The sequence below is a fragment of the Chanodichthys erythropterus genome, chromosome 11 (assembly GCF_024489055.1).
Source record: "Chanodichthys erythropterus isolate Z2021 chromosome 11, ASM2448905v1, whole genome shotgun sequence".
Classification (NCBI taxonomy): Eukaryota; Metazoa; Chordata; class Actinopteri; order Cypriniformes; family Xenocyprididae; genus Chanodichthys; species Chanodichthys erythropterus.
The window spans coordinates 48742664-48755028 of record NC_090231.1 but is presented as its reverse complement, the minus strand read 5'-3'; the positions used below and the strand labels follow the sequence as shown (position 1 = coordinate 48755028).

Sequence of the window (12365 nt, the reverse complement as noted above, 5' to 3'; positions counted from 1 at the left end):
CCTTCGAAGCTCTCACTCCGGAGGGTAAACCCTTTGAAGGGATTAGGGCATAGGGATGAGCCCTTCCGAATGGAACGCAGTGCCTTACGTAATCTGACCTGGCCATGAACCGTTGCCATGACGATGAGGCAAGTCCCCTGCAAAGACAGCTGTTTGATCGCGCCCGCACCTCACGCACACACAACAAAGCACTGGAAACGTGACATCACAGCTTGTTGGTTATAAAAAATAAAATACAGTTTAAAAAAAAAACATATAAAAGGTACAATAGTCCATAGTGCAATCGTGCCATTCAGCAAGAGCACTGCTCCACTTCAGTGAAAGAGAGAGGTATAACACCATGAGAGCAACGCAGGTTTACCTTCAGTTTCGTTTTAAATTAATTAGTTTTGGCTTGTTTAGCTACCTGGTTGTATATGACTATGGGTCACATAAATAAACAGGGTCACGCTAAAAAAAAGTTTAAAAACCGGTGTATACGCTAATTTAGTCAAACTCTACCGAACTACATATCTTAATTTGCGGAGGACGAAGAGAAAGCACCCGCTTAATAGCCTAAATGAGCCAGTAGTGGAGAAATAACGTTAATAACTTTTTAAGAAATAATCTTTTTTGAGTAACGACCCCAACACTGGCTATGTCCTCCTTGCTGGAGTGTGACGTGATTTGTGACGTGCATGTGCGCTGGATCGCATACAAACCGAATGGTATATGTTTATTCTCATCCAAACACAATCAAATTCACTCTATCTGGAGGGCGCTATTTATCTGGATAGTTGTTTGTTTGTTTGTTTGTTTTTTTCAAGCCGGAATGAAAACAAGCTGAGATGAAATAGGAGTAACGAGGCTATTTTTAAAATGTAAGGAGTAGAAAGTACAGATAATTGAGTGAAAATGGAAGGAGTAGAAGTAAAAAGTCGTCTGAAAAATAATTACTCCAGTAAAGTATAGAGACCCGAAATTTCTACTTAAGTAAGGTAACGAAGTATTTGTACTTAGTTACTTGACACCTCTGTAACCGCATAACCGACGTGCTGCGAGGGTAATAAAATATTAGATATTGCTCAGTTAAAAACAACTTGTCTAACACGAATTACTTCTCAATTCACGAAAATTTCTTTCTCACTATGGGCCACAAGAGAAATATTAACAAAGTAAATTAGATTAATCTCGCATCATCTCCAAGAGAATATGCGCCATTAATGCAGCGACAGATGCCAAAAGTTTAGTCAGTTTTACTTTCAGTTTCTGTACTGAATAATTGACTGGCATTTGAGACTTCTTCACCTGCATAATTCTCACACAAAATTTGCACATTGTTTGTGTGATATCCATTAGCTCGGCTTCATGGTTTGAAATGGAAATATTTTCAGTATTGCGACATGGTATTTTTCTTCACCGCTTGTTTCAAAATGATGAACAATGATTCACATATCGTCTGCGTCATTTCCCGTGATAATAAAATTAAGTGAATTATTAAATAAATGAGTAAATAAACAAGCAAACTTAAACTTGTTTACTTGAAATTTCTTCGAAAAAATAAATAAATTTCTTGCACCCCCAACTCGAGAGTCAAATGTCGCCCATGGATATCATTATGTACAATTTACATTATGTACAAATCATGTTTAATGTTAATTGATGTTTTCTTTCCCTGCCATTGATGGATTTTTCCATCATTTATGACACTTCCCCGCCATTAAAGGAATTTTTCCGGCAAATCATGTTTTCACTGCTACATGATAGGAGGTGCTATTATGCATCTTCTGAAAGAGTACAGAATCTCTATCTCCGGATCAAAACACAGATGAAGCAGAAGCAAAAAAAGCAATAAAAGCATTTTTTATGCCCATGTAAAATAACATGATCATCAAACATTAAAGTGCATATAAATCAAAACTGCCTAATATTACAGAAAGAAATGTTGACACATGAAGAGTTATAGTGTAGGACTGTACAAGCTGTGGAGGTGTTGATGGAAGCAATATTTATTTTTTTTTTTTTAAAGAAGAGGCTGTTCTTTCTTTTGATATATTGCATGTACAGATTAGTATCCTGCGGGAGCAGGCAGGCTCAGGACAGAAAAATCCGTCTCTGCCCGCTCCCGCAGGATTCTGTTCCGCTCCCGCAAAAAATTATATTGTCCCGCCCGCAACATTCATGTTTTGTCCCGCTCTCGCCCGCAAAATCTGTGATTGGCTACATTGCTCAACGCTGCAAACACAAGTTCTAAATATAATCTTGCATATGCTTTGGAATGAAAATCATTTTTATTTTATATTAGTTGTTCTTATTGCTTTTTTGCAATATATGAATTACAATTTATTAATTTTTAGATATTTTATGTTTAGATATTTCTATTTTGCGGGAGTCCCGCAAATCATTTGATTCTCCCGCAACCCACACACAAGTAGTGTATCACCGCCCGCACGCGCCCATCAAATCTTGTCCCGCCCCACACTCTGTTGCGTTGGGTCCCGTGAATCCCACGGGAGTGCAAGTCTCTAGTTCAGATATTCGTACAATAAAATATTCTGGGGGCCATGAACATTTTGTGAAAAAGATAAAAAATGCTGGTGCTGGCTGCCAGCTTTAAAAAAAAATGCTGGCTGGGAAAGAGTTAATAAATGTGTAAAAAGTGTTTCCCATTATACTGTATTATGTGATAGCCTAATATTATTTCCTTCATGTTCATGTTATTGCAAATAGTACTTAAATACACAGGCTCTTTCCCCACCAGAATATTTTGTTGCATGAATATCTGAACTCAAAAGGAGTCAAACGGTTGCAAAAATGAAAGGACAAAGAATACAGGTCGTTTATTGGCAGTAGACCCATCTCTCTCCACTAGAACATGAGAAAATAAAGAGACTCAGAAATAAAAATACTTATTACTCATCTCATAAATCAGGACACAGGAGGGAAGTGGCTATTCAGTGAATTTTGAATTTATGTCTGAAATTAAAGATAAAGAGGGAAGATATATATTTTGTTGGATGCAAATTAGATAAAAGATAATAAAGAAGTGGCGTTACTTAATGTGTATACTTCACTAAAAGGCACCAAATCATTTTTTAAGAAAATATTTGACTCAGTAGCCACAGCAGTGGATATTTAAATGTTCAGCTTAAGTCTAGACTGGATACAACTAATCCTTCCAACAAAAAAAAAAGAATCCAAATCCCAAAATAGTTCAAAGAATGTTTAAAGAATTGGGTATGATATATGTAGAGAAGTTCACCCAAGGGAAAAAAAAATTTTTACTTCAGCATGCCATTCTATGTATTCAGGAATTATAATTCAGATAATATAATTCAGCATAGAATCAAAAACTGTAATATAGGGACTAGAGATATATCTGGCCACTTAGAAAGATACTCTTGAATGACACAACGATACAGAAGCAGATTGAGAATGAATTTGAAATGTATCTCCATTGCAATGATAATGGAGAAGTGTCTCCATGTACCCTGGGATGCTGCAAAGGCTGTAATTTAGAGCAGAATTATTGCTGTCAGTGCTTTCTTTAAAAAAAGAGAAACAGAAAAGAGTAATAGAGCTACAAGAGGAAAAGAAAAGTTTGGAGATCAAACATACTGAACAAAAAGACCCACAAATACTGATATGATTAAATAAAGTTAAACAAGACCTAAATGGCATATATGATGAGGAAATAAGACAGATTAAATTTGTTAAACAAAGGTACTATGAGACAGGACCCAAAGCAATGAAAATTCTCTCCTGGAGGATAAGAAAACAACACTCAAAAAAATACAAATTATAAAATCAAAAACCAAGTTTATGTAACAAATTAAAAGACATTCAGAAATCTATTTATATACTCTATTTATAAATAAATTTAAATATTCAACAACACTCCAAAACGTTTTAGATTTTGTGGATTTTGCAGCAATAGGGAAACAACAGAATAAAGCACTGGTGGCTGAAATAATGATAGAAGAATTAAATAGTGTTATATCAAAGTTTAAAGCAAATAAGACACCGGGCACAGACAGTTATTCGTCTGAATGGTACAAAATATTTAGACCCCAAATAACACCTGCTGCTTAATTGCTTTAATTATATATCGATGTCAAGGTTTGTCTGGAAGAGTAGAAGACTTAGGATAAGGTTTAAGACATTGCATTTGGTGAAAGAGAAGAGGGGGAGGGCTCTACCATCTTCAGGATTATTATTATTATTATGCAGCACAATTAAAACCTTTAGTATGCTGGTGTATACCAAGTTATGAATCAAAATGGAAAACCCTAGAAATTTCACAAATAGATATACACCTGTATAGTTGATAATAGAAAATAAAAATCAAGCTGAAAGGAGCTTGAACAGATTAAACACTTGGACTATATTCACAGTGAAGTTTGGTTTAGGCTATTGAAGAAATTAAAACTAGAGAAATAAGCTGGAGTATTATATTAGATAGCATTTGACCCAGGTTTTAAACCTGCTGGGCTGGACGAGAGATTTGAACAGTGGGTTTGGAGAGGCTTACTGTTCAGTCATTTCCAATGGAAAACTACAGAGTTATCAGGTATTTTCAGACACACTGGACAAGAAAAGCAGGATTTCTATAGATACCTCCAAGTTAGAGATTATTTTAACAAAAAAGTATAGTGACTGAAGATTAAAATGTCATTGCAATATTTTTTAAATGCATGTTAGAAGATAACAAAAGGCTGTTTTTTAGTTTAGATGGATGTATACAGGCCTCTAAGATGCATTCATCATAATACATTAAACAAATATGTGAGGAGTCATCTGACTCTCAAACAACAGAAGAATACTGGCCAGATTTATGTGTGACAGGCAAATACTACAAACTCAAGATCTTGGAGGGAGTTTGGATGGAAGAATATAGTATGATTCTTTATAACTCCCAGTACTACAGAGTTGGGGCTTTTGTTGGAGGCAATTTGGAACCTCAATGGCTAATCATGTTTTAGGGGCTGCCCGGAAATGCAACCTTTTTGGCAAGAAGTAGAGGCTGAAATTGAAAAGATAATGGGAGAAGAGTTTGACTATTCATTCATTACATTATATCTAGAGAAAATGCCAGAAACTGTTTTAGAGAAGGATATATACTTAAGGAACACTTAATTCCAATGCAATTAATGTCCAATAAAAATTGGTTTAAAGCACTTAATTACTGACATTTTCTGATTATCTGTGACCTAATCTAAAGTGGGAACTATTTACGCTTAATAAGGTATTTATAAAGCATAAAAAACAATTATCTAACTCTTTACATATGAGCTTTTTAAACAATAATAATTTTGTTAATTACAATGACAATGAATGAAGCCAATTGATATATTAAGAATGTAGAGACTACAATATACCGTATAAAATGAATTGACTACAAACTAATAGTTTGCAAATGATTTGTGAGTACTGTATTACTGTATATATTTTGTTCCTCATAATTCTCTCAAATTGTTTAAATTGCAAGAAAAAAAAATCTGAATTGTGCAATATAAACTCATAATTGCCAAAAAAACTTTATAGCTCGCAATTCTGACTTTTTCCTCACAGTTGTAAGTTTATATCCCGCAATTCTGACTTTTATATCTCAGAATTAGGGCTGAACGATATTCTGTTTTAACATCGACATCGCGATGTGCGCGTGAGCGATAGTCACATCGCCGGAACATGCGATGTGAAGGGTAGTAGCCCATGGTGTATTAAGAGAACGGTAGCAGCAGGGTAGCACAATCAAGAGTTTGTTGTATGGCTTGTTGCTGGGGTGACATGCACGTCCCCCGTGCCTGCACAGTGATTGGTTCGCTGTGCCGCTGCTCACCGCTCACAGCCAACATAAAGTTGTGGCCACAAAACAAGGAAACACCACCAATTTGTCTGATCACTTAAAACGGCACCAGAATTGCGCTGGATGACACACAACAGAAGCACTCTCTCGCGTGCGCTCTCTCTCTCTCTCTCTCTGTTGCGCGCGCGATCAGTTCTCCTCGCGCCTGAATAGTCAAATACATGTGCACACAGATGTCTAAATGTCCATCATGTGGAGTATCTCGCGTGAATACAGTCGGTTATGGCTTAAGTGGACGTAAACAGGTGGGTAATAATTGAATATGCATAAGTTACGTTCATGCATTCAGCTGCTCGATTAAATAGGCCTACCTGTCTGTCATTAATGTTAATCAAACAACAAACGATGTTAAATAAATGTAGGCTATAAGTTATATGTTAAATAAACATACTGTATCTGAAAAAAATATTATTTTTAATTTACTATTGTTTTTGTAATTTGCTTTGTTCTTTTATATCGCCTAACACAAATAACTTATCAATTTTCTCATATTAGCCAATGCTCATATTGTCCACCTCTTGCCCACCTGTAGGCTACATACCAGCTGATATACAACGTAGTCTTGATTTAGGTGGTCAATCTGCATTTAAATGTTTGAAAGGGTTTTAAATCTTCTAAATCAAGTAAAATGACTCAAAGTAATTTAAGCATAACAAAGTCAACTTTAATCATATAAAATGTAATTTACCAACATTAAAATTGTGGCCAGTGAAAATGCTGAGTGGCTAGTAACTTCGGAAAACCACTAGCCACAGTGGCTGGTGAGCAAAAAAGTTAATGTCAAGCCCTGAAGCCTTTCATACAGCATACATAAACATGCATGGTCATGATCATGCTAAAGAATACTCAGTTTAGAAGTTTTATTTCATTTTGTTTAGCCGTGATTATGATAATGACCAACACTGTTTTACTTTGGCACTTTTGCTAAGAAAAGTTGACTTAAAAACAAAAGACTGTGAACCAAAATGCTTATAAGTTGTTTTATAAAAAATATATTTATTTTAAGCTATGTTATGAACCAATCAGGGGGGTTGGTGTTGTAAAGCTGCTGTTTAAATGTGTTTGGCTTTTCTGTTTACAGGAATATGTTCTCTAATCTGTTTAGAAGATATAATACAAAATATATTAAAGTTTTATTTCATTTTCTTTATTTCATATATTTAGCCATGATTATGATGACCAACACCAACACTGTTTTACTTTGGCACTTTGGCTAAGAAAAGTTGACTTAAAAGATTGTGAACCAAAATGCTTATAAGTTGTTTTATAAAAAATATATTTATTTTAAGTTATATTGTTGTAAACCAATCAGGCGGGTTGGTGTAAAGCTGCTGTTTTACTTAAAAATGTGTTCTGCTTTTGTGTTTACAGAAATGTTCTAATTTTGGAATAAAATATTAAGTGACCTTTTTGTCACTTGTAATGAAGCTTGCTTATTAGTGAAATTATTAATATCATGGAATGGTAATTACTGACTTTAGCCTGGATTGATGCCTCTCAATATCGCAATATATATTGTTGGGAAAAAAATATCGCAATGTAATTTTTTCCCAATATTGTGCAGCCCTACTCAGAATTGTGAGATATAAACCTGCATTTGTGAGTTATAAAGTTCACAGTAACCTTTTATTTCAGGGTCTTTTAACTAGGTGCTTATTAGCATGCATATTACTAGAATTTTGGCTGTTTAGTAGTAATTATTAAGCACATATTAATGCCTTAATCTGCATGACCATATTCTACATTCTTAATTATACAATCCTACCCAATACCTAAACTTAACAACTAACTATTAATAAGCAGTAAATTAGGAGTTTATTGAGGGAAAAGTCACAGTTAATAGTGAATACATGTTCCCTATACTAAAGTGTTACCAAGTTCACTTCTGAGAAAAGTACAAGCTCTGTTCCTTACTTCCATTCTGTGGCTGCTGGTCTGCTGCTACAGTTATGAAACTGCTAAGTATATATAGCTGTAGACCGGAGATCTCCAAATGGGGTGTGAACTCCAAAATTGTGCGGTACCTCGGAGTCTCCACATGAAAAGACTGGAGTAATGATGCTAAAAATTCAGCTTTGCATCACAGATTAATGATGTTGTATTATGTTGTAATAATTTTTAACAGTATTACTGTTATAAAAGTTATAAAACATATGTAAATAAATATGATAATTTATTCCTGTGAGGCAAAGTTGAATTTTCAGCATCATTACTCCAGTCTTGAGTGTCACATGATCCTTTATGAAACATTCTGCTATGCTGATTTGCTGATCAAGAAACAATTATTATTATTATTATTATTATTATTATTATTAATGTTAAAAACAGTTGTGCTGCTTCATATATTTGTGGACCCGTGATCTTTGATGAATAGAAAGTTCAAAGTAACAGATTTATTTGATAAAGAAATCTTTTGTGACATTATAAATTTATTTTTTTTTATTGTCACTTTTTTTATTTGCTGAATAAAATTATTAATTAATTAAAAAAAAAAATCTTGCTGACCCCAAACTTTTGAACTATAATGTATATATAATGTTTTTAATTTGACCTTTAATTTCAGTATAGTTTTAGTTGTTTTCAGCAATGGGTTTGAATCGGTATTGTCACATGTCATATTGCCATCTGTTGATTTTTAGTTTATTTTGTATTTTGTTTTTTTAATAAATAAAAGTTTTAGTGTTCAGTGGGTGGATGTTTATATGAATTGATGGATATGCAGTGATATTCTCTCTATTGCTCTTTCAAGGTGGCCGAGTGGGGCATTCAGAAGCTCGGCCTTGTGAAATACTCAGAGAAATCTGCAGGAACGTACAGCGGCGGCAACAAGCGCAAACTCTCCACTGCCATGGCTCTGATTGGCTGCCCTCCTCTGGTCTTCCTGGTAAGGCACGCCCATCACTCTCACACACTCACACACACACACACACACACCTGGCACTTCAAATCACTTCACCTTCTTGTCACTGTTCAGACAATCAGCACTGATTCATCTGAGCGAGTCGATAAACGTGTCTTTAGTTCCGTCTGTTCTTCTGTCTGCACTCAAATACGCACATCCAGCACAAGCTACAATAGAAGCTCAACACACAGGATGTGTTCTTGTTCAGTCTTTCTATTTTTTTAATTGTGCATCTATGTAAATTTATGTACAGAAGTGAGTATCGTAGTGCCAACGGAAGCAGATTACTTTAACGAATGAATTTATATAGCGCTTTTCTTATGTACTGTGGAACACCAAAAGCGCTTTACAATCAAATCGGCAGTCTCTCCTCAACCACCACCAGTGTGCAGCATCCACTTGGAGGATGCGACAGCAGCCACAATGGCGCCAGTGCGCTCACCACATACCAGCTATAGGTTAAGAGAAGAGAGAGTGATAGAGCTAATTCAGTGGATGAGGTTTATTAGGAGGCCATAATTGATAAGGACCAATGGAGGTTACCCCCCTACTCTTTACGAGAAGTGCCATGGGATTTTTTTTAATGACCACAAAGAGTCCTCGGTTTACCATCTCATCTGAAGGACGGTGCTTGTGACAGTATAGTGTCCCCGTCAATATACTGGGGCATTAGGACCCACGCAGACTACAGGACAAACACCTCTTCCAACAGCAACCTAGTTTTCCCAAGAGGCCCCTCATCCAGGTACTAACCAGGCTCAACTTTGCTTAGCTTTAGAGGGCAACCAGTCTTGGGCCACAGGGTGATATGGCTTCAGTACTCTGCTTCTCATCCTTTTTGACTCCAAAGCCCCCCATTATTACAATAATATTCAAAGGATAAGGATTTTTAAAAATATATATTTTCCTCACAATTCCTACCAACAAAATATTTAAAAAAAAATTTCCAGTCATTCGTGATTTACTGGATAGGGATTTTTAAAAATATATATTTTTCTCTCATTTTTTTTTTACCCAAAAATATATATTGGAGCTTGGTATGACTAGAAAAATATTGGAAGACAGTTAAGTGAGATTTGTTTAAAAGTGAAAATCCCTATAAGAAAACTCTGAACCGCAGAGACTGAAATCAAACAGAAGAATCCAGACAGAACGGTTCAAAGGAGTAAAGTCTCCAACACAAATCAATAAAACAGGTAAGAGATTCAGAATCAGAATCTGACTCGCGCAGTCAGAAAACAGGCTTACTAAAAAACTTACATACTAACATGGGAGTATGACAGAATAGATACACTAGCGTTCAAAAGTTTGGGGTTGTTAAGATTTGTGATGTTTTTGAAAGAAGTCTCTTGTGTTCACCAAGTCTATATTTATTTGATCAAAAATAGAGTAAAAACTGTGAAAGATTATTACAATTTAAAATAACTGGTTTCTATTATAATATTTTTTAAAATGTAATTTATTCCTGTGATGCAAAGCTGAATTTTCAGCATCATTACTCCTTCAGAAATCATTCTAATATGCTGAATTGCTGCTATTTTTTTTATTATTATCAGTGTTGAAAACAGTTGCACTGCTTCATATTTTTGAAGAAATTGTGACACATTTGATTCAGAATCCTTTGATGAATAGAAAGTTCAAAAGAACAGCATTTATTTGAATTGTAAATCCATACATAAATTCTTGCTGACCCCAAAACTTTTGAATTACAATGTGTATAAGACACAACTAATAATGAACAAGTTAGACTGGTTAATTAAAGTGGCAGCTACTTTATATATATATTTTTTTATTTATGAAGACCCATATACTGTGTGGAAAAATAGTAATAGTATTAAAGCCAAAGCAATCAAGATATTTTGGAAAATATTTACTTTATATAAAGTTAATTGTATAGTGCAGAAATATCTAGCATGCATATTATCAAAACCTGACAGTCTCTCTAAAGTTAGGGCAGTACTTAGCTAATGTGCAGCTCATTGTGCTTTCAGTACAGCTGTATGTCATACAGGATGTTCGTTCAGTTCATCTTATGCTATGAATGCATAAAAGCATAATAAATGACACAGTGATAATAACACAAGTGGTCTGTTTAACACCCAGTGTCAGTCTTTTTATTTCTCCTACTCTAAAATAATCATATATTCTGTCTTTAACAAAGAACATAAATGTCTTTCTACTTCAGTTTTCTCCTTTAGCTACTGTATTATAAGACAAGAATTAAAGGCATGTATAACTTATAGCAGCACATTGATCATTAACTCTGTGTCGTTTATATAGTCTAGTGATGTGAAAAAAAATAATAGAGCTAAAATATACACAATAAAAGTTTGCAGTGTATTTACAATAAGGACTTTTTTCAACATCCTGAGAAATTTAGATTCGCTGGCATCTTGTTAACAAATAAAAATAATAATACAAACTACAAAGCAAACAAATATCTTTGAACTTGCTATATAGTTAATGATAAATGCTTCAGCCATTATCAAGATATGGAAATTTGATGCCCATTAATGTAAATACCCATTGCAGGCTGTCTAGATTATTCATTCACACTGATTAATGTTTATTCACACCCACAGAAATGATTATATGACTCCAGAGACTTTACAGTTTCTGTCTGGTGTAAGCGCTAACAGTGCAAACACATCTAACAGCAAACATAAGCAAAACAAACCTTGACATTCAGTCTGATTTAGAGTTCCAAACTCTATTGTCGGTTTATATAGTCAGATTCATGTGGGTATAAGCTCAAAGCTCTGAACTGATTTGCTGGGGGAGAAAATGGGTGGAGCCCATTCCATTTATGAAATTCTATGCAGGAAAATTTCAGAATCTATAGACCTTATGTGCCAGAGAAACAAGTGTGCAGCCATCTTTAGAATATTGTGTTTGAACTTCTGTTTTTGCGGTAGCTCTGTATATTTCTATGGCGCGCTGTCGAAGAGTAATTAACTGGTCAATTAGATTTACTTATTGTAGAGTTAACGAAAGTTATCATGAGCATTAATGTTTGAAGCGGATGTCATAAGAAATGTCAGTAGACTGGGAAGATTTCAAAACAAAATCTGTAAGATCTTACCTTCATGCTGTAGAAACACAAATCTCATTATGTTTTCGTGAGGCTCCTTACAATCATTTGTGGATTTGAAACTATTCAACACACATAACCCTACACCTAGAAGAAAACCTCTTAACACTTTACAATAAGGTCCCATTAGTTAATATTAGTTGATGTATTATTGTAACTAACATTAACAATGAGTAAAGCCCCGTTCACACCGCCAGCGACTTTTTCGCTTCATGTCGTTAGTCTCTGTACTGTGAAGTTGGCGTTTCTAGTGCTGTCGCTCTAATGTCATTGGTAGACTGCACGTCTGGCCATATATATAGAAAATGCAATCACAAATGATATATAAAACTACGAAATCATTGTAATTTGAATAGTAATTAGGCTTAAAATAATACAATGCATTAAATCATTAACTAGATTAACGATCGTTCTATCAACAAATTAAGCTCACTCATACTAAAACGTCATTCGAATTTGACAAATAATACTTTTTTTGTCCCTAATAACACTATGCAGGGGAACCTGTAATATGAACTGCAGCAGTG

General features: G+C 34.7%; 1 protein-coding gene across 1 annotated transcript in view; it reads left to right on the top strand.

Annotated features, from left to right (window-relative positions):
* The window catches only part of LOC137030017 (phospholipid-transporting ATPase ABCA1), a 217548-nt gene that overhangs the window by 186589 nt on the left and 18594 nt on the right, over positions 1 to 12365 (top strand). The window contains exon 46 of the mRNA XM_067399929.1: positions 8595 to 8729. Within this exon, the coding sequence (XP_067256030.1) occupies positions 8595 to 8729 (135 nt within the window). The remainder of the gene's footprint in view (positions 1 to 8594; positions 8730 to 12365) is intronic.